Source organism: Oncorhynchus masou, chromosome 13 (genome assembly GCF_036934945.1).
Source record: "Oncorhynchus masou masou isolate Uvic2021 chromosome 13, UVic_Omas_1.1, whole genome shotgun sequence".
NCBI classification, from domain to species: Eukaryota; Metazoa; Chordata; class Actinopteri; order Salmoniformes; family Salmonidae; genus Oncorhynchus; species Oncorhynchus masou.
In genome coordinates this window covers 60,698,325-60,721,617 of record NC_088224.1, presented here as the reverse complement: position 1 = coordinate 60,721,617, position 23,293 = coordinate 60,698,325, and the positions used below count along the sequence as shown (strand labels likewise).

General features: G+C 43.2%; 2 protein-coding genes across 2 annotated transcripts; both read left to right on the top strand.

Moving 5' to 3' along the window:
- Nucleotides 1–348: 348 nt before the first annotated feature.
- LOC135552764 (RING-box protein 2-like) lies at nt 349–1,966 on the top strand. Its single transcript, XM_064984589.1, has 3 exons — nt 349–599; nt 1,078–1,125; nt 1,532–1,966. The coding sequence occupies exons 1-3, from the start codon at nt 425–427 to the stop codon at nt 1,648–1,650; spliced, it is 342 nt and encodes a 113-aa protein (XP_064840661.1). The 5' UTR covers nt 349–424; the 3' UTR covers nt 1,651–1,966.
- Nucleotides 1,967–10,785: 8,819 nt separating this feature from the next.
- Nucleotides 10,786–22,838, top strand: LOC135552761 (rhodopsin kinase grk7a-like). Its single transcript, XM_064984585.1, has 4 exons — nt 10,786–11,379; nt 12,850–13,287; nt 22,053–22,330; nt 22,502–22,838. Exons 1-4 carry the CDS (start codon nt 10,786–10,788, stop codon nt 22,836–22,838), a joined length of 1,647 nt encoding a protein of 548 aa, XP_064840657.1.
- Nucleotides 22,839–23,293: the final 455 nt, after the last annotated feature.

Sequence of the window (23,293 nt, the reverse complement as noted above, 5' to 3'; positions counted from 1 at the left end):
CAAATGTTTGGAATGAGCTGAGTTGTGTAAACGTTTAGTGCCATTATTAGTATAATAGGCATTTCAAGTGTTTGTTTTTTACTCAATTAATTGAAAAAGTACAACTGAGCAACAGTAGCCATACAGTATATTTAAAAAAAACACACACACACACACACACACAGCAAAATAACCAGAACAGAAGGGTGCACAATACACAATACGAGCATCCGTTACCTTTTCTTAGCTTCTTGAGACCTACAGTGAAGTATTTTTCCTTCATTCGTAGTAGCCTACCTTTTAATCTTTGTCTCCGCCATGTGTTCGTTTGTTAGTACTGCAGGTGTTTTAGCGCATGAGCGCCTCCTGGTTTGTTTGTTTGCTCCACAGACTAGCAAGCCTGCTTATTTCGTCCATTTTGTTTTACCTTTATCTAGATTATTCTATGGCAGAGATGGAAGACGGTGAAGAGCCGGGTTTAATACACTCTCACAGCTCTAATTCGGGGTCAAAATCGAGCAGTGACAAGATGTTTTCTCTCAAGAAATGGAATGCTGTGGCAATGTGGAGCTGGGATGTGGAGTGCGATACATGCGCCATCTGTAGGGTCCAAGTTATGGGTACGTTTGTTTGAATCAGTGATTTAGCTAGCTAGCCAGCTACAGTAACTAGTAGGACACCCATAGGCAACTATTGGTGTGCATTAAGCTAGCTAACAACAACAACGATAAATACAGTAGCTTAGTGGTCAGACAGTCACCTAGCTAAGCTGATTAAGAGATGATCGTGTCATGGGCAGACAGACCCATAATGGATCCTAGTTGGATAGCTTAGCTTGCTAGATCATATCTAGCTACAAAACAGACAACTAACGTTAGCTAGCTAATATAGCTAACGTCAGAATTCTGAAAACATGACTCAAGGCACTGCAAGGAATCAAGCTAGTTACAGTAACCAACTAACCTAGCCAGCTGTGTCAGTCCATATGTCACCATGTAGGAATGGTCAACGACAGCTGTGCACCAGTATAGCTAGTTGGTTAGTAAGTTTCCTTTATATATATATGTATATATATATATATATACCTTCTCTCCTCAGATGCATGCTTGCGGTGTCAGGCTGAAAATAAACAAGAGGACTGTGTCGGTAAGCTACTTTAAACGTCTTAGCCAAACATTTATATAGCCCCAAGACACCAATCTGGTGTAATAAGACCAGCGGTAGGTATGGGTCTGCTCCAGTGTTGGCGAAACCTGGATACACATTTTATAGATCCAGAACCGGGCCACAACTCCTACTGGTTTAACACCAGGAGATGTGCATGTGACATATATACCTGGGTTTCTAGTCTAGTATATGGGGTTACAATTTGATAAAGCCAGGGTATCTTAACCTTGGTAAAGCAGAGTTTGTACTGTGTATGCATTAGGATACATATATTGATTGTGTGTGTACCAATATGCTTTACCATCTATTCGGCTGACATGCTGAATTTGAAAATACCATGTAGCACACAATTTCATAGTGTGCTTCTGTATCCCCTCTTTCACAGTGGTATGGGGAGAGTGCAACCACTCTTTCCACAATTGCTGCATGTCTCTCTGGGTGAAGCAGAACAATCGCTGTCCACTGTGCCAGCAGGACTGGGTCGTACAGAGAATTGGCAAATGAAGTCCCGCTAACTTCCCCATCCTTCCACTGCAAGTTTGGGCTGGAGACCGGACTGAGAAACTTCGACCTTCTATGTACATGTGTGTGCATGCCGCTGTCATTCCTTCAATGTTAAGATATAGAATGAATGGCCAATATCCAGGTGAAGACGTCCTTGCCCCGCTGTTTGATGGAAACATTGGCAGGTGCAGGGCAAAATGCTGAAGAACTCTGAGGATAGGTGCTGCGTTTGGTGTCTTTGTTACCTTTTTTTGTGTCGTCCAAGATGTTTTTGTGAGAGAAAAAAAGTTAGTTATTAAAAATAAATCTACATTTAGCTTTGTTATTTCTTCCTTTTTAGCATTTTAATGTGATGGTTTATTGTTATGGTTGCAGCCCCTCAGACCATGAGGTGTCTGCCTTTCTTGCTACCTGTAAGAGCCCATTTAATACATCACCTGCTAATCAAGATAATGTTCACAGAATACTATTGCCTCTGCATCATGTGTAGGCTATTGGGGTTTGGATCCATGGTGCTGCAGGAACTGTGTTTAATCCTGGCAGAGACAACCAGTAGGAGAGGAGCACTCCGTGCCAGTCAACCAATCAGAGAACTTCCAATATTGCATAATTGTGGCATTGTAATTGCATAATACATACCAATTAGACACGTTACACTTGTCTATATGAATAGTCACATTCAACTGATGAAATAATGAGTTAAACCTGAAATATTATATTCTGCTTAACATGCATTTCATGTGAAATACATGAATGGTTTGGCAAATGTTTTGATGGATATTTGTGTGGCTATGGCCAAAGTTGGGAAGCCTTTTCCTTCCTGATATTTTCTATGGTTACAAGCAGACCTGTATGTTGTATAGGAATGTAACGCCCTGTAGCTTCCATGTGGGAAACAAGGACAATTTGGCCATATCACAATGGCCACTGTACCAACACACCTTTTCCTATGACTGAACATGCCTTACTCTGCTTTTTCAACACCTTAATGAAACAGCTCAGATAAACTATTGAATAATTAACTTTGTGTATACATGCCAACTCATTTAAAATCAGCACAACTACAAGGGCTGTTTTGGATGCAAGGAGTTGTGCAAGAATATATGACATGACCTGAGTTGTGTAATTGCTGAGATGATGTATATACAGTGCACAAACAGGAAGAAAAATGTGTTTCACTCTGATACTATACAGACAATAACTGTCAAAAGTTTGGACACCTACTCATTCCAGGCTTTCTCTTTATTTGTACTTTTTTCTACATTGTAGAAAATAGTCATTAGACTATGGAGTCATGTACTAACCAAAACAATTTAAAACAAATCAAAATATATAATTGAGATTCTTCAAAGTAGCCACCCTTTGCCTTGATGACAGCTCTGCACACTTGACATTCTCTCAACCAGCTTCATGAGATAGTCACCTGGAATGCATTTCAATTAACAGGTGTGCCTTGTTAAAGTGCCTTGTTGGAATTTATTTTCTTAATGTATTTGAGCCAATCAGTTGTGTTGTGACAAGGTAGGGGTGATAGCCCTATTTGGTAAAAGACAACATTCATATTATGGCAAGAACAGCTCAAATAAGCAAAGAGAAACAACACTCCATCATTACTTTAAGACATGAAGGAAGGTCAGTCAATCCAGAAAATGTCAAGAACTTTGAAAGTTTCAAGTGCAGTCGCAAAAACCATCAAGCGTTATGATGGAACTGGCTCTCATAGAGACCGCCACAGGAAAGGAAGACCCAGAGTTACCTATGCTGCAGAGGATAAGTTCATTAGAGTTACCAGCCTCAGAAATTAAAGCCCAAATAAATTCTTCACAGAGTTAAAGTAACAGACACATCTCAACATCAACTGTTCAGAGGAGACTGTGTGAATCAGGCCTTCGTGAGGGAATTGCTACAAAGAAACCACTACTAAAGGACACCAATAAGAAGAAGAGACTTGCTTGGGCCATGAAACACAAGCAATGAACATTAGACCAGTGGAAATCTGTTCTTTTGGAGTCCAAATTTGAGATTTTTCATTCCAACCACTGTGTCTTTGTGAGATGCAGAGTAGGTAAACGGATGATCTCCGCATGTGTGGTTCTCACTGTGAAGCATGGAGGTGAGGTGGTGCTTTGCTGGTAACAATGTCAGTGATTTATTTAGAATTCAAGGCACACTTGACCAGCGTGGCTACCACAGCATTCTGCAGTGATATGCCATCCCATCTGGTTTGCACTTTTTAAAATTTCATTTAACTAGGCAAGTCAGTTCTAAACAAATTATTATTTACAATGACAGCTTACGAACAGTGGGTTAACTGCCTTGTCCAGGGGCAGAATGACAGATTTTTACCTTGTTAGCTTGGGGATTTAATCTATAATATATCCCATTTAGCAGACGCTTTTGTCCAAAGCGACTTACAAGTCGGCTGGGGCCACTACTTTTACATATGGGTGGCCCTAGCGGGAATCGAACCCACGACGCTTGGCGTTGCAAGCGCCATGCTCTACCGACTGAGCCACACAGGACTACTGGCCCAACGCTCTAACCACTAGGCTACCTGTCGCCCCACTTAGTGGGAGTATCATTTGTTTTTCAACAGGACAATGACCGAACACACTTACAGGCTGTGTAAGGGCTATTTGAACAAGAAGGAGAGTGATGGGAGTGCTGCATCAGATGACCTGGCCTCCATAATCACCAATTGAGATGGTTTGGGATGAGTTGGACTGCAGAGTGAAGGAAAAGCAGCCAACAAGTGCTCAGCAAATGTGGGAACTCCTTCAAAACCGTTGGAAAAGCATTCCTGGTGAAGCTGATTGAGAGAATGGAAAGAGTGCAAAGCTGTCATCAAGGCAAAGTGTGGCTACTTTGAAGGATCTAAAATAGAACAAATATTTTGATTTTTTTAACACTTTTTTGGATGCTACATGATTCCATATGTGTTATTTCATAGTTTTGATGTCTTCATTATTATTCTACAATGTAGAAAATAGTACAAATAAACAAAAAACCTTGAATGAGTAGGTGTGTCCAAACTTTTGACTGGTACTGTATATACAGTTTACAGTATATATATATATATATATATATATATATATATATATATATATATATATATATATATATATATATATATATATATATATATATATATATTATATATATTATATATATATATATATATATATATATACACTGCTCAAAAAAATAAAGGGAACACTAAAATAACACATCCTAGATCTGAATGAATGAAATATTCTTATTAAATACTTTTTTCTTTACATAGTTGAATGTGCTGACAACAAAATCACACACAAATGATTTATCAATTTATCAACCCATGGAGGTCTGGGTTTGGAGTCACACTCAAAATTAAAGTGGAAAACCACACTACAGGCTGATCCAACTTTGATGTAATGTCCTTAAAACAAGTCAAAATGAGGCTCAGTAGTGTGTGTGTTCTCCACGTGCCTGTATGACCTCCCTACAATGCCTGGGCATGCTCCTGATGAGGTGGTGGATGGTCTCCTGAGGGATCTCCTCCCAGACCTGGACAAAAGCATCCGCCAACTTCTGGACAGTCTGTGGTGCAACGTGGCGTTGGTGGATGGAGCGAGACATGATGTCCCAGATGTGCTCAATTGGATTCAGGTCTGGGGAACGGGCGGGCCAGTCCATAGCATCAATGCCTTCCTCTTGCAGGAAATGCTGACACTCCAGCAGCCACATGAGGTCTAGCATTGTCTTGCAGTAGGAGGAACCCAGGGCCAACCACACCAGCATATGGTCTCACAAGGGGTCTGAGGATCTCATCTCAGTACCTAATGGCAGTCAGGCTACCTCTGGCGAGCACATGGAGGGCTGTGCGGCCCCCCCAAAGAAATGCCACCACACACCATGACTGACCCACCGCCAAACCGGTCATGCTGGAGGATGTTGCAGGCAGCAGAATGTTCTCCACGGCGTCTCCAGACTGTCACGTCTGTCACGTGCTCAGTGTGAACCTGCTTTCATCTGTGAAGAGCACAGGGCGCCAGTGGCGAATTTGCCAAACGTCCTGCATGGTGTTGGGCTATAAGCACAACCCCCACCTGTGGACGTCGGACCCTCATACCACCCTCATGGAGTCTGTTTCTGACCGTTTGAGCAGACACATGCACATTTGTGGCCTGCTGGAGGTCATTTTGCAGGGCTCTGGCAGTGCTCCTCCTTGCACAAAGGCGGAGGTAGCGGTCCTGCTACTGGGTTGTTGCCCTCCTACGGCCTCCTCCACGTCTCCTGATGTACTGGCTTGTCTCCTGGTAGCGCCTCCATGCTCTGGACACTACGCTGACAGACACAGCAAAACGTCTTGCCACAGCTCGCATTGATGTGCCATCCTGGATGAGCTGCACTACCTGAGCCACTTGTGTGGGTTGTAGACTCCGTCTCATGCTACCACTAGAGTGAAAGCACCGCCAGCATTCAAAAGTGACCAAAACATCAGCCAGGAAGCATAGGAACTGAGAAGTGGTCTGTGGTCACCACCTGCAGAACCACTCCTTTATTGGGGGTGTCTTGCTAAATGCCTATAATTTCCACCTGGTGTCTATTCCATTTGCACAACAGCATGTGAAATTTATTGTCAATCAGTGTTGCTTCCTAAGTGGACAGTTTGATTTCACAGAAGTGTGATTGACTTGGAGTTACATTGTGTTGTTTAAGTGTTCCCTTTATTTTTTTGAGCAGTGTATATATATATATGTGGCAAAAGGTCGCAAAGTTCAAGGGGGCCGAATACTTTCGCAAGGCACTGTATATATATATATATATATATATATATATGCTTCAAACATAAAGATATAAAACTGTATTTTTTTGTGAAGAATCAACAACAAGTGGGACACAATCATGAAGTGGAACGACATTTATTGGATATTTCAAACTTTTTTAACAAATCAAAAACTGAAAATTTGGGCATGCAAAATTATTCAGCTCCCTTAAGTTAATACTTTGTAGCGCCACCTTTTGCTGCGATTACAGCTGTAAGTCGCTTGGGGTATGTCTCTATCAGTTTTGCACATCGAGAGACTGAAATTTTTTCCCCATTCCTCCTTGCAAAACAGCTCGAGCTCAGTGAGGTTGGATGGAGAGCATTTGTGAACAGCAGTTTTCAGTTCTTTCCACAGATTCTCGATTGGATTCAGGTCTGGACTTTGACTTGGCCATTCTAACACCTGGATATGTTTATTTTTGATCCATTCCATTGTAGATTTTGCTTTATGTTTTGGATCATTGTCTTGTTGGAAGACAAATCTCCGTCCCAGTCTCAGGTCTTTTGCAGACTCCATCAGGTTTTCTTCCAGAATGGTCCTGTATTTAGCTCCATCCATCTTCCCATCAATTTTAACCATATTCCCTGTCCCTGCTGAAGAAAAGCAGGCCCAAACCATGATGCTGCCACCACCATGTTTGACAGTGGGGATGTGTTCATGGTGATGAGCTGTGTTGCTTTTACGCCAAATATAACGTTTTGCATTGTTGCCAAAAAGTTCAATTTTGGTTTCATCTGACCAGAGCACCTTCTTCCACATGTTTGGTGTGTCTCCCAGGTGGCTTGTGGCAAACTTTAAACAACACTTTTTATGGATATCTTTAAGAAATGGCTTTCTTCTTGCCACTCATCCATAAAGGCCAGATCTGTGCAATATACGACTGATTGTTGTCCTATGGACAGAGTCTCCCACCTCAGCTGTAGATCTCTGCAGTTCATCTAGAGTGATCATGGGCCTCTTGGCTGCATCTCTGATCAGTCTTCTCCTTGTATGAGCTGAAAGTTTAGAGGGACGGCCAGGTCTTGGTAGATTTGCAGTGGTCTGATACTCCTTCCATTTCAATATTATCGCTTGCACAGTGCTCCTTGGGATGTTTAAAGCTTTGGAAATCTTTTTGTATCCAAATCCGTCTTTAAACTTCTTCACAACAGTATCTCGGGCCTGCCTGGTGTGTTCCTTGTTCTTCATGATGCTCTCTGCGCTTTTAACGGACCTCTGAGACTATCACAGTGCAGGTGCATTTATACGGAGACTTGATTACACACAGGTGGATTGTATTTATCATCATTAGTCATTTAGGTCAACATTGGATCATTCAGAGATCCTCACTGAACTTCTGGAGAGAGTTTGCTGCACTGAAAGTAAAGGGGCTGAATAATTTTGCACGCCCAATTTTTCAGTTTTTGATTTGTTAAAAAAGTTTGAAATATCCAATAAATGTCGTTCCACTTGTTGTTGATTCTTCACAAAAAAATACAGTTTTATATCTTTATGTTTGAAGCCTGAAATGTGGCAAAAGGTCGCAAAGTTCAAGGGGGCCGAATACTTTCGCAAGACACTGTATATAAATATATATATATATATATAGTCATAATCCTGCCTGTCTTCTGCTCTTCAGCCAAATCACATCCCTTTTGGCACGACAGAGCTTTAAATAGACCCAGCTTACCTACATGTTTCATCAAACTTGGCTACTCCTCATGGTTTTAAGCTACTATACTTGGCATTGATCTTGCTTATAGGGCTGTCTATGGGCTTAGCAGAATGGCAGTGATCTCCAAATGCAGCTCTCTGTTCCTTTTTTTAACCTTTGCCCCCAATCCCAGGTCAGGACAAGTTCAGCGTAACAATCTCTGTGGAAGTCATCCATGACTTCTGCCTTATTCCTGCCCTGTGGCTAACCTTTACTAAACCTATCAGAAAGTACTTGAATAATCTATACTTCACCACCATCATCACTAAATAACAGAAGCAGTATAGCCTAAGCACGAGCAATCTGCAGTTCAAATAACAACAAAGTAAACCCCCTGCCACTGTTTCGGTAAACAGCTGAGGCATGGGGCTGTAGAAATATAACCACTTAAATTCATAGCAAAGCTATGAATACAAGGACTGACCATCATTGAGATACAATGGTTGTTTACAATTACATTGTTTACAAACAATTGAGTAAAATGAGCTTATATGGGTTCTCATCGAGTGTGACAGTTGCATTTATAAGTTATATTCTTCAATGCTGAATGGGTACATGCAGTATCATTAATTAGAAATTCCAAAAATGTATGTACCAATCACAAATTGCATACAGTAATGTTGTTGTATACTGTACGTTAAAAGGGTGATAAGGCCATACAATAAACTGGGCACGCCAATGCTAATATGTGTCCCGGAAGCCAACGGAATAATGACTCGTGCATTGTAAGACTTATCATAAGTATAGATTGTGTATAACCCATACTTAGTATCATTTTTTTATATGCTGAAAATGTGCTACCTAGAGAGAGACATCATTTATTATAAACCCTATTATTAGACATAAATGATCATACATGGCTATAACAAGTCATAATGTAAAAATGTTACCAAAACTAGTATTTTTCTAACTGCCTTTTCCTGGTAAGACAATGAATATCTATGTCAATACCCCAGAGGTTAGCAGTACACAGAGGCACAGATTACTTGGTGTGCCATAATGGTTGAGTGAGCTCATCTTTGAGTTTCAGTAAGAGCACTTCCACCAGAACAGTTCAGAGGAGACTTATTAAGCTTGAAGGTGAGATAGTGCCCTGTTGAGTGGCTAGCAGCCACAGGGTGCTGGCGAGGATCTTGGAATTATGTTTAGGCTACACCTAACAATGGATTACTACACACTGTAGCCTACACCTGAGAGTAATAGTGGGTCTCAGACACATTTGATCCTAGACCCTGGCCTGATCAGGGCTATGTATTTGCCTTGATTTGATTACATCAAAGATTATTGTGATCTAGTGTAAAACTTGATTAATCCTAACTTGTTATCCTATGATTACATGGCTTTTGGCATATTGTCATAAATAAAGAATAGGCAGAATATCAATATAATAAAATACATTGTATATTAAAAGTCTATTAAAAGTAGTGCATATGGCCCAGTACATCATTGGGGCCAAGCTTTCTTCCATCTAGGACCTATATACCAGTCAGAGGAAGGCCCTAAAAGTTGTCAAAGACTCCAGCCACCCTAGTCATAGATTGTTGTCTCTGCTACTGCACGGAAAGCGGTACCAGAGCGCCAAGTCTAGGTCCAAAAGGTTTCTTAACAGCTTCTAACCCCAGCTTCTACCCCCCACCCCCTCTTTTACGCTGCTGCTACTCTGTGTTTATTATCTATGCAGTCACTTTACCTCTACCTACATGTACATATTACCTCAATTACCTCAACTAACTGTGCCCCCGCACATTGACTCTGTACCAGTACCCTCTGTATGTAGCCTCGCTGTTGTTATTTACTGCTGCTCTTTAATTATTTGTTAATTTTTAATTTTATTTATTTTTTACTTAACCAACAATGCAGTTTTAAGAAAAATAAGTGTTAAGGGCTTGTAAGTAAGTATTTCACTGTAAAGTCTACACCTGTTGTATTCGGCACATGTGACAAATAACGTTTGATTTGATTTGATTAGTGGAGTAAATTCATGTGTTCTCTTCTCATAACAGAATAGAAATAGCCTATAGCTGAAGTGGTTATTCTAGAGAGATCATTCACTACTTCTTGAGAGAATTGAATTCACAGTAGTGTTGCCCTATGTCTATGTCATTAAATCTATTACTCTCCTAAACCAGACATTGTCTTCTGAAATGTAATAGTCTTTTATCACCTCAATGTGTAGCCAAAAGGATTTTAACTCTTAGTTCACATCTTTCTATCTATAATATTATGACACCCAGGTCAGCACCTCACTACAGTTACGCTGGCATTGTCCCCATCTAAGTTAGTATCCCGCTAAATATAGACCGACCAAAGCTTCTTAAGTTAGAAACCACATAAGTTCCTTTCCGTGAGCAGCATCCATGAATGAGCACACAGACACTTACTTAAGAGAAAATCCCTCATGTGCGTTTTAATTCTAGATGAGGCATTACGTGATTGTGTCAGAGAATGTCTTCTGGTGTGACGCAGGTGTCGGAGCTGCTCAGTCCCACCAGGGACCTGGAGAGAATTGGTAACACTACAGGGAAGCACACACAGGAAAAGAACACAGTCTTAGCATCATTTTACAGCGGCCTTAGCTCCCTGCTCAGCCACACTGTGTAGTAGGGACAACCCAACGCAGCAGCCGCCAACATGTGTGACATGGGGGGATTGGATAATCTGGTGGCGAACACGGCCTACCTTAAGGGGGGTGACGAAAAAGAGATGAGGAAGAGGCGGCGCAGCCTGTCCCTGCCCAAGCCAGAACAGTGCGTGTCCATCCGCGCCACGGTTGGGAAAGAATTTGAGATGCTCTGCGAGAGGCAGCCCATAGGGAAGAAGTTCTTCCGACAGTTCCTCCTGGAGTCCAACCCGCAGTACGTGGCGGCCGCAGAGTTCCTGGACGAGTTAATCGACTGGGATCTGGCAGAAGGCGCTGGCAAAGATAAGGCGAGGATGAACATCATCAACAAGTTCTGCAAGGCTGACTCCAAGAACTTCCTGTCTTACCTGACGGGAGAGGTAGCGGACAAGTGCAAGGCGGTGTCGGAAAAGGACTTTGAAGACGTGATGATGGGCAAGGTGAAAGATGCCACGCGGGAGTACCTGAAGGAAAAGCCCTTCACAGAGTACCAGACCAGCCCTAACTTTGACAAGTTCCTGCAGTGGAAAGAGTACGAGAAACAGAAAATCACTGATAAGTATTTCTATGAGTTCAGGACCCTGGGTAAGGGAGGCTTTGGAGAGGTAAGTCCACACAAAGTCTACAGTGCAGCTGCCTAACTGAAAACGGTAGTGAAATATTACAGTTCAAAAATGTAAACTTAAAAACGGCTTTAGCACTTTTCTAAGGGTATGCAACAGTTACAGTGAGAATGGGGATGGGGATGGTACAAATACAAATGAAGAAGTCACTAAAAGGGATAATTGTTTGTACCTCATCTAACTACATACTGCCCGGCTAACACATTTGGTTCCTTGAAAGTCATGGGAATGTTACGTTTTTGGTTTCCAATTGGTTCTGGGAACGAAGCCATACGTTTCCTGACCGGTAAAACTTATTCTGAGAACGGAATAAAAAACGTAATCTGTTCTGGGAACATACATTTTTAGGTCGCAGGAAGTTTCTGAGAACATTTTACTATGGTTCCCTGAAAGTTTTCCCGGGTTTTATTAATGTTCTGATAACATGTTTCTATAAGACTTTAATAACACTGCTAGTTTATTTTGAGTCTCCAAGCACAGATAGGACACATGGAAATTCCTTTGCTCAGGCATTAATCATGCAAACACGTTTCTTTTTTATTGTGACATGGCGTCAGTGAGATTATATTGTTATTCTGTTGTCTATCAATGGAATTCGTCCACAACTAATACAAAGCTGTTCATTTAAGTCTATTCAAACAGACCCCATTTCAAAGGAAACAAGTACTCATTAAGTGGGCGCGGGAAACCTGTAGGAAACTTTATGCTGTAATACAGAAGAGAAGAGAAAAATAAATCTTAGCATTCTCTGAACTATTTGAGAAAATTCCCAATGTCAACCAAGTTGGAGAATATTCCTAGAATGTTACCAATATTTTAATTAAATGTAACTGTGTTTTAACTTTTAGGAAATGTTCTGTTAAATTAATGAAATGAATAAAAAAATCTAAAATAATGGCTTTAAACTATATAACTGATCAATGCACCAACATACCAGGTCATTTAATGCTTAAAAACAAAAACAATGTGGATATGTAAGGTATTTGGCTACAGATGTGCCATTTCTTACCGATCTCTACAGATTCTGTCCAAAAACAAACCCAGTGAAATGACGTCAACACTACTGGAGGAGTTCCTGGCTAGCTAAAGTGGCTAGCTTAGCTAACGAACTAGCGACGTCGGTCGCGGCGTGCATGACCAGAATGGCACATCGATGAACCACCAAAGACACACCCCATTTCTGTTTAAAAAATAAGAAAGGGGCGGAGTTTTTGAATTTTTCTGTGCCCAATGTCGACCATTAAATGTGCTGAGAATGTTCCAAAAGTAAGCAACGATCCTGCACCATTCCCAGAAAGTTGTGTAAATGTGTATGCAAAACCATAAGACAACCACGCTCTCACCAAGCTCGAAGAAACTTGTGATTCTCAGAACGTTTTGTTCTAGCTGGGTGATCTTAACATACATTTATCAAACATATTTGTTTTAGTCCCTCTCTATCTCTCTGCATAGGTGTGTGCCGTGCAGGTGAAAAACTCAGGCCAGATGTACGCCTGCAAAAAGCTGTGCAAGAAGCGTCTGAAGCAGAAGAATGGTGAGGGCATGGCACTGCTGGAGAAGCAGATCCTGGAGAAGGTTAACAGCCTGTTCCTGGTGAACCTGTCCTACGCCTACGACTCCAAGACCCACCTGTGCCTCGTCATGACCCTGATGAATGGCGGCGACCTCAGGTACCATATCTATAACATTGGTGAAAAAGGCCTTGAAATCGGCCGCATCAATTACTACATTGCACAGGTCACCACAGGAATCCTCCACCTACACGCCATGGATATAGCGTACCGAGACATGAAGCCAGAGAATGTGCTACTGGACAGCTTCGGCCAGTGTCGACTCTCGGATCTGGGGTTGGCCGTGGAGCTGCCTGGCGAAAAGACCATCAATCAAAAGGTAAGAGCTCTAATAGGCTGAGATGAACTCCATCCTTGTTTTGGGGCGGCAGGTAGCCTAGTGGTTAGAGCGTTGGGCTAGTAACCAAAAGGTTGCTGGACCGAATCCCCCGAGCTGACAAGGTAAAAATCTGTCGTTCTACCCCTGAACAAGGCAGTAAACCCACTTCCCCGGTCCGCCATCATTGTAAATAAGAATTTGTTCTTAACTGACTTGCCTAGTTACATTTTAGAAAATGTTTAATTACTCTATGTTAACAATGATTGAGTTGTTTTTAGAGTTAGTGTGAGATGACATGCTATTTCATGTGCGATTACATAGGGATATATCCATAATACCAGGGTTTTACATCATTACCATCCCACTGGGCACAAACTGGTTGAATCAATGTTGTTTCAACGTAATATGTGATGTATTGGAATCTATGTGGAAAAAGTCACCATTGTTTTGATGGTGAAATATCCGCATGGTAACCAAATATCAACATAGACAAACCATGTATAAAATATGTTGAGTTTGTACCTTTAAAACAACGTCAGATCTCCATTATCAGACTAAAACAATAGGCTGGGTCACACCTCCACACCTCTTGAGTGTGTTGAGAGATCTCCACTTAAAAACTAGATAGATTCACTGTTGCTATTGAAGTCATTCCAAAGGGTATAGATTTAACAGAGCAAATTAAATGTGACCATACTTTATCACTCATATATTATCATTAATTATGCTATTTAGGCCTGTATAGCATTTGCAAAGTCATCAACGGCTGAAGTTAACTAAAAATAGCTGAAACAATAGGCCTTAGGTTTCAGGCTCTGGCTGATTTAAAATGTTATGATATTTAGTGATACACAACCAAATATCAACATTTGAAAGAGATGTTTCTTCTGCTTGGATAGTTCCACCTGTGACACTGACTTAGTCTGGCTGTAATTCCAGTTTGTCTACAAATTAATAACTGACATGTTGGATTCGCAAACAAAAATCTATTCAAGGATAGGACTAAATCACATCAAACTATTTAAAGTGCATTTAAAGTTTGATTTGATTTAGTCTTCTTCTTCAATTTAGACGTTTGGTTGAGATGAAGATGTGAATCCAACAATAAATTGTTAATTTGTAAACAAACAGCAATTAAATTCAGTGGCACAGATGAAACTATCCAATAAGAAGATACATCTCTGAAATCGAACAAATAGCCTTACAAGTTAACCAATTATATGTTGAATTCACGTCTCCAACTCAACCAACAAAAAAAAAAGTTAAAGAATGGGATTCAGCCAGTGGCTCAGATGGAACAATCTCCTTTAAATGTTGATATTTGGTTGCAATGTCAACCAAACACCATTCAATATTACTTTTGTGGTACACTAAATATCCTAAAGTTAAGGCTTTCTTACAAGTTAATGTAACATTCAACCTTAAGGTGAATAACACATCCATGGCCACATTTTGAGATTACTGTAAATATACTATACTATTACTTCGTATGTAATCATATAAAGCGTGCATGTTTAATATAGCATGCATAGGTCCCTCCAGGTCTGTGGAGATCTTCACAATTGCTGTACTAATCTGTGAAGAATCTCAAACGGAATTGACCACTTGCACCATGTAATTTTAATGTTATCTCCACTGCAATCCAGGTCATTTGGTTCTGCTATTAGATTAAGAGCAGTGATAACACATTCATCTGAACTAATTATCTAACATTGTATTCCCATTTGAACATTGCTGTGCTTTTAAGTGGTTGAAAGTGCAGTGACAAAATGTTTTTCCATTGGATTTGGGTTGTGCTTTTAGGGGGTTGAAAGTGCAGTGACAAAATGTTTTTCCATTGGATTTGGGTTGTGCTTTTAGGGGGTTGAAAGAAAGCATAGTGATAACACATTGGAAATTCAACTAACTTTTGCCTGTCTTTTTGAGTGGGTGAATATAGATTGTAGTCTCACCTCTCAACCAAATCTAACTCAATTATCCACATTGAAATGACGTGGTGTGCCTAAGTGGGATGTGACCTGTTCCACGTTAGTTATGTCCATGACATTGACCTCTCTGTCACTGTCTGTGACTCAGGCTCCCCATTGATCCATAGAAGGGACACTTCTATCCTCACTCATATACAGCCGACTCCTGATTAATGCAGTGACAAACAAATATCTGAGGAGCCAATAAAAAGGTTTGCCTATATTTGAATTGGAACTGGTCCATGAACTACAACACACTTCACTCTCATCAACCTTCAGTCACTCACTCACTGTTGAGTGAGACATTGGGGCATAAAACAGGCTTGTCCCATTGGGGCCTAAAACAGGCTTGTCCCATTGGGGATTGGCCTTGGTCAAGGGGCTCAGTACGTTAGCCCACAGCCCACTAATCTTACCATTACTCAGAGGTGGCTGGGATCTGTCTGCGAGGAGAGGCTCAGTCCCAGTGGGTATCCACTCAGTGGAGAGTGGTGCAGCCCAGGGGGGGCTCAGATCAGGACATGGCCTCAATAGAGGGCCTACTAGAGGCTGGTGCAGGGGAAACCTGGTGCAGGCATGTGGTGCTGATGTTACGAAAGAGCTTTGGTAGAATTCAGGGACACAAGGTCTCTGATAAAAGGCATGAGGAGCATAAGGGTAGAATGGCCTATGTAAGGGTAGAATGGCCTATGGAAGGGTAGATTGGCCTATGTAAGGGTAGACTGGCCTATATAAGGGTAGATTGGCCTATGTAAGGGTAGATTGACCTATGTAAGGGTAGATTGACCTATGTAAGGGTAGATTGACCTATGTAAGGGTAGATTGACCTATGTAAGGGTAGATTGGCCTATGTAAGGGTAGATTGACCTATGTAAGGGTAGATTGACCTATGTAAGGGTAGATTGACCTATGTAAGGGTAGAATGAAAAATAAATTGTAACAGTATTTTTTATTGGAATTTCACAATTTTCACCCATATTAATTAAGAGATTCAACAACAGAGACAAAGCAACAAGAAAAAAAACAGCACTCACTTACACATACCTACACATACATACATACATACATACATACATACATACATACATACATACATACATACATACATACATACATACTGTGGCAAAGAAGGGGGTTGAGTGGTAAATGGCAGATATGTGAGAGCAGAACTAATAAACGGGCTCTGCCCGTTCACTAAAATGGCCACCCCTGTCAGAACTACAGATCACAAAATGGCCGGCCACCAAAACTACAAGTCCCAGAAGCAAGGGGAACCCTCAGAAGGTGGAGCCAACCCACAGATAAAGGGTCAAGAAAAACCAGGAAGAGAAGAAGAGAGTGCTGGAAGGATCTATGAACAATAGAGAAAGAGACAATAGAGATTGGCTGGATTTACCGTGTATGAGTTGGACTGTTTTGGACTTACCTGTTGGCATCTGGACCTGGACCTACCGAGAACCTGATTCGTGTACCGAACCCTGCTATCCTTGACCTCGCCTACGGCCTGGGTGGACCAGGACGGCGAAACAAACACACAGGTACTGTCCTGTTCGAAAGAACTCTCATTCTTGGGTGATTTGGTGACAGTTTACCACTTAGTTTGTGACAAACGCTCCTAACCTTGAAGAGGTTTGCCACACATGGTGGAGGATGCGGACATGGACTAACCATACCACTGGTTAGGTAGAAGAAAAATAAAAATGTTCAGTTAGCACTCCAAAGGGGAGTCAGGTTTTTTTTGTGGCTTTGTTTGGTTAGGACAGTTTCTCAGGAAAATGAGTATGGAGGGAGCCATACAGGCCCTGTTACAAGCGGCGGCCGCCCCACAAAAGGCAACTAGAGCTCAACAAATAGCTCATCAGGATTCAATGCGAATGTATCAGGACACGTTACAGGTCCAGCACCGCACCAACCAGCTGCTCAGAGAAGAGCAAGAGAGAAACACCCGGGAGTTAAGAGAAGACCTAAAGGTTCTAGCGGACCAAATTGGGGCTCAATTACCATCTGCAAATACCCAGAGGATGGCCAATCATTTTCTTCAAAAAATGACAGCGCAGGATGATGTGGAAGCATATCTTACCACCTTTGAAAGGACGGCAGAGAGGGAGAAGTGGCCAAAAGAAGAATGGGCAGGGCTTCTGGCACCATACCTGGCAGGGGACGCTCAAAAAGCGTATTTCGACCTGGAGTTGAAAGATGCACAGGATTACGATAAACTAAAGGGAGAGATCCTGACTAGACTGGGAGTGACCGATACCGTGAGGGCACACCGCTTCCACTAGTGTTCCTACCGACCGGGACAACCCCCACGAGCACAGATGTTCGACTTGATTCACCTGGCACGGAAATGGTTGCGACCAGAGACCCGGTCATCCGCCGAGATCGTCGAGACCATCGTACTCAACCAGTTTCAGCGAGGTCTACCCCAAGAAGTGAGACAATGGGTTGGCCAGAACGAGGTACTTTCCGCCGACCATCTCGTGGGCCTGGTTGAACGGTATTGTATGGCAGGAACAGCTGAGCAGGCACAGGAGGAAAGATTCCCGTTCCCCAGGCATGGGCAAACCAGCGGACAGGGTAAGGCTGTCCCAGCATATAGAGGGGAAGAGAGCAGCGTGGGGCCACGAGGAAAGAATCAGAATCAGGCCGAGACACTAAGGAAAAAACGGAAACCGGGACTGGGTGTCGAGGGGGTCTCCCCCCCGAACCCCTATTATCTGTTACAATTGTAATCAACCAGGACATATTGCAGCCTACTGCCCTATTAAAGAAGAGCCAATGCAATGTAACCTCGGTGAAAATGAAGATGATATACGGTATGCATGTCCTGTTGTAACCACTGTACTTGAAAGATCAAGAAACAAACATATGTGCAGGGTGAAGGTTGAAGGAAAAGAGTTTGAAGCACTGCTGGATTCCGGCAGTATGCTAACCCTGGTCGTTGCAAGCCTAGTGCCGAATCATAAACTGGATACAAGACAGGATATCAGTGTTACATGCATTCATGGGGATACCCGTCTGTACCCCACGGCCTTAGTGAGCATACAAACAGAGGACGGTCTGCTGGATTATGAGGTCGGTGTGGTCCCAAAGATGCCATATGATGTAATATTGGGTAGAGACTTTCCTAACTTTGCGAAGTTAGGCCACAAGAATGGCATATTTGAGAAGCCAACAACCCTGACCAAGCAGGAAGAAGCATGGGGCCTTCAACCAAAGCCAGGAAAAGAGGTCTCCAAGGGGACAACATCACAAGTGCTAGTAGGGGAGGAGGAGGATGAAGTGGCAAACCTCGCTGATAACGAACAGCCCGGTACTAGTGGGGCTGGGGTCAGTCTGAATCCAGAGGACGACGATCTAGAACCCGCAGACCTGGCAGGTTCCTTGACTAATTTTGGGACGGCCCAAAACCAGAATCCAACCCTGCAGCAAGCCAGAGCAGATGTGCAGGTCGTAGATGGTACTCCCATAAATGTTGGTATGATGCCTAATGGTTTTCCCCACTTCATCATGAAAAAGGGTTTGGTGTACAGAGTCTCGAAAATAGGGGTTGATGTGGTGGAACAGTTGTTGGTTCCCACTCGGTACCGGAGGACAGTACTGGATCTAGTGTCATAGAGCACGTCACGGCAATGCAAGACAGGATAGCCACAGTCATGCCCATCGTCAGAGAGCACATGAGACAAGCACAGGAGCACCAGCGGCACACTTATAACCGGCAGGCTACCCTGAGGGAATTTCAACTGGGAGATAAGGTGTTAGTGCTGATCCCCACGGTAGAGTGTAAACTACTGGCCACATGGAAAGGACCATATGAAGTACTGGAGAGAATAGGAGAAGTCAATTATCGGATCCGACAGCCAGGTCGACGGCCCCAGGAACAGATTTATCACATAAATCTGTTAAAATCATGGAGAGAGAGAGAAACACTAATGGTCACATACCCCACACACACTCAGGAGACAGCCGAAGTAAATATCTCACCCACTCTGTCCCCAGCACAAGTACAGGAAGTGAAGACCCTGATCCAGAAGAACAGAGATGTGTTTTCAGAGGTACCTGGCCGAACTGAGGTTACGGCTCATGATATCGTTTCCCTACCAGGGAGAAAAGTGAGTATGAGGCCATATCGGGTACCCGAGGCTCGACGGGCCGCGATTAGAGCAGAGGCGGAGAAAATGTTGACAGCTGGAGTGATCGAAGAGTCACATAGTGAGTGGTCTAGCCCAATTGTGATGGTCTCCAAGCCCGATGGGTCTTTGCGGTTCTGTAACGACTTTCGGAAGGTAAATGAAATCTCCAAGTTTGATGCCTACCCCATGCCCCGAGTAGATGAACTACTGGAGAAAATTGGTAATGCTCGGTTCATTACGACTCTTGATCTGACAAAAGGGTACTGGCAAATTCCTCTGACCCCCAGGGCCAAAGAAAAGACAGCCTTTGCAACACCTGACGGTTTGTTTCAATACACCGTCATGCCATTCGGCTTACACGGGGCCCCAGCCACCTTTCAACGGCTCATGGACAAAGTCCTAAAACCGCACAAAGCATATGCCGCAGCTTATTTAGATGACGTGGGGATCTACAGCCCAGATTGGGAATCCCACTTACCCCGGGTACAGGCAGTGTTAGACGCCCTTAGAAAGGCAGGGCTCACGGCAAACCCTGCCAAGTGTTATGTGGGGTTAGAGGAAACAGAGTATCTGGGATACACTGTGGGAAGAGGGTTAATCAAACCCCAACATAAGAAGGTGAAGGCAATTAGAGAATGGCCGAAACCAGTAAATAAGAAGCAGGTTCGAGCCTTCCTAGGGCTGACGGGTTACTACCGGAAGTTCATCCCAAGTTATGCCACAGTGGCCGCCTCACTTACCGACATGACTAGAGCCAGAGGGCCAAACATGGTCAAATGGGATGAAAGGGCCACCAAAGCATTTAGGACATTACAGGAGGCTCTCTGCTGTAATCCAGTGCTGGTGGTACCAGACTTTGAGAGAGAGTTTATGGTTCAGACGGATGCCTCAGAGGTCGGCTTGGGAGCAGTGCTATCCCAAGAGGTAGAAGGGGTGGAACACCCCATCCTGTTTTTAAGCAGGAAGCTGGAACCACGGGAAACCAACTACTCAGTCGTTGAGAGAGGCGCTGGCAGTAAAGTGGGCTCTAGAAAGCCTGAAATACTACCTGCTGGGGCGCCACTTCACCCTCATCAGTGACCATGCCCCACTCACCTGGATGCATAGGGCTAAAGAGAAGAACGCTCGGGTGATGCGGTGGTTTTTGAGTCTCCAACCGTTTCATTTTGACTTGAAACACAGAGCAGGGAAGGAAATGGGAAACGTGGATGGGTTATCCCGCATGCACGCATATTTTGCTGCGGTAGCCCGACCTAGGGGGTCGGATCTAGGGGGAGAGATGTGTGGCAAAGAAGGGGGTCGAGTGGTAAATGGCAGATATGTGAGAGCAGAACTAATAAACGGGCTCTGCCCGATCACTAAAATGGCCACCCCTGTCAGAACTACAGATCACAAAATGGCCGACCACCAAAACTACAAGTCCCAGAAGCAAGGGGAACCCTCAGAAGGTGGAACCAACCCACAGATAAAGGGTCAAGAAAAACCAGGAAGAGAAGAAGAGAGTGCTGGAAGGATCTATGAACAATAGAGAAAGAGACAATAGAGATTGGCTGGATTTACCGTGTATGAGTTGGACTGTTTTGGACTTACCTGTTGGCGTCTGGACCTGGACCTACCGAGAACCCGATTCGTGTACCGAACCCTGCTATCCTTGACCTCGTCTACGGCCTGGGTGGACCAGGACGGAGAAACAAACACACAGGTACTGTCCTGTTCGAAAGAACTCTCATTCTTGGGTGATTTGGTGACAGTTTACCACTTAGTTTGTGACAAACACTCCTAACCTTGAAGAGGTTTGCCACAATACATACACACACACACACACACACACACACACACACACACACACACACACACACACACACACACACACACACACACAGTGGGGCAAAAAAGTATTTAGTCAGCCACCAATTGTGCAAATTCTCCCACTTAAAAAGATGAGAGAGGCCTGTCATTTTCATCATAGGTACACTTCAACTATGACAGACAAAATGAGAAAAAAAATCCAGAAAATCACATTGTAGGATTTTTAATGAATTTATTTGCAAATTATGGGGGAAAATAAGTATTTGGTCACCTACAAACAAGCAAGATTTCTGGCTCTCACAGACCTTCTTTAAGAGGCTCTTTTTAAGTGGGAGAACTTGCACAATTGGTGGCTGACTAAATACTTTTTTGCCCCACTGTACATACATACATACCACACACACCCATACATACATACACCATTTTCCTCTCCCCGCTCGGTGCTTCTCTCACCCCATGACCATCATTGCGTCTCTCAATACATGCATTTTAAACAAACTTACAAACAGAAAATAAACAAAAAAGCTCATTTTAAACCAAGAAGTTAGGTTCCACACATGGAACGTACAGTGTAGTTCTGAAATACATAGATCCCCGCCATTCTAAGAGAATCCTTGCAGGGTAGAATCAATTAATAAATCAATCAAAAGTTGGGCTATGCCACAACCAATTTGCCACGCATTAGCTTAATTAAGTGAAGCATTGTGCTCTAGTCCAAAGTTGATTTAACACAGAACATTTTGTTGCTATGATATGGAACCTTAGAACTAGGCCTAACCCCTCACTTCTCTTTCTCTGTTTCCTTCTCTGTCATCAAACCTCTGTCCTCTCCTCCTTCCCTCCTCCCTCTCCTCAGGCTGGCACAAGTGGCTACATGGCCCCAGAGATCCTGAAGAAAGAGCCTTACCGGATGTCAGTGGACTGGTGGGCACTGGGCTGCAGTATCTACGAGATGGTGGCAGCTCGCCTGCCCTTCAAGGACTATAAGGAGAAGGTGCAGAAGGAGGAGGTGGCACGGCGCACCCTCGAGGATGAATGCAAGTACGAGCACAAGAACTTTGACGAGGGCACCAAAGCCATCATCGACCTCTTCCTCAAGAAGAAAATTGACGAGCGTCTGGGATGCAGGACCAAGTAAGAGCTGACCGCAGTTTCAGCCCAGAGATATTCCTGACTACATGGCCGGACCAGGAACAACTCTAGGGCCCTCTAGAGGTTTTCCTGGTCAGTTCTAGGTATCACATAAGGTGGTTTTGGGGGGGGGTGTATATTTCTCTGACTTCAGTGTGTTTCTCTGTTATCCAGGAACGAGGACCCAAGGAAGCATGAGTGGTTCAAAGGCATTAACTTCCCTCGACTGGAGGCGGGGCTGATCGACCCACCCTGGGTCCCCAAGCCCAACGTGGTCTACGCCAAAGACACGGGGGACATCAAAGATTTCTCTGAGATTAAGGGTGTCGTGTTTGACGACAAAGATGACAAATTCTTCAAGGAGTTCAACACGGGGGCGGTGCCCATTGCATGGCAACTGGAAATGATTGACAGCGGACTTTTTGACGAGCTGAACGACCCCAACAGGAAAGAGTCGGCCGCTGGATTGGACGACGAGGAGAAGAAATCAAAATCCTGCACTCTTTTATAAAATCTCCTCTATACTATAGTTAGCTTTGAAAATTACAAAAGTCCTATCTCATGAAGAACATTGTGACGATAATCATAGCCACAAAAAAAGACGAAGTAAAATCCAGAGCCAGGTCAAGACACATATTTCCACCACTTCACACATTTTCTTGTGGATATGATTCTTCCTGCTCTATGACATTGTAATGATCATGATAAACCACAGCACTTACGATGATATCAGGAATCGATAAGGTGATTTTGTCTATATCAATGGGTAGGGTTTGTGTCTGTGGTAGAATCAACAGGAAAAAGCTAGACGAGAGCTGGAATGGGGACTGTGCTTTACAGGCACTGGCAGAGTTGCGGTAGCAGGCTTCTACCACAAGGTGTCCCCAGATATCTAGATATGTGGATATTCACAAGTCTTCTCAATATTGACCTGCTTGAAACGTCTTGCCTTTTTTTTAAATGCAT

Bases quoted from the DNA above. Each gene is read 5' to 3' on its own strand.
- LOC135552764 (XM_064984589.1), top strand. From the start codon at position 425: ATGGCAGAGATGGAAGACGGTGAAGAGCCGGGTTTAATACACTCTCAC. The intron at 600-1,077 runs GTACGTTTGTTT...TTCTCTCCTCAG, and splicing joins CTGTAGGGTCCAAGTTATGG to ATGCATGCTTGCGGTGTCAG. The intron at 1,126-1,531 runs GTAAGCTACTTT...CCTCTTTCACAG, and splicing joins TAAACAAGAGGACTGTGTCG to TGGTATGGGGAGAGTGCAAC.
- LOC135552761 (XM_064984585.1), top strand. From the start codon at position 10,786: ATGTGTGACATGGGGGGATTGGATAATCTGGTGGCGAACACGGCCTAC. The intron at 11,380-12,849 runs GTAAGTCCACAC...CTCTCTGCATAG, and splicing joins GTAAGGGAGGCTTTGGAGAG to GTGTGTGCCGTGCAGGTGAA. The intron at 13,288-22,052 runs GTAAGAGCTCTA...CCCTCTCCTCAG, and splicing joins AAAAGACCATCAATCAAAAG to GCTGGCACAAGTGGCTACAT.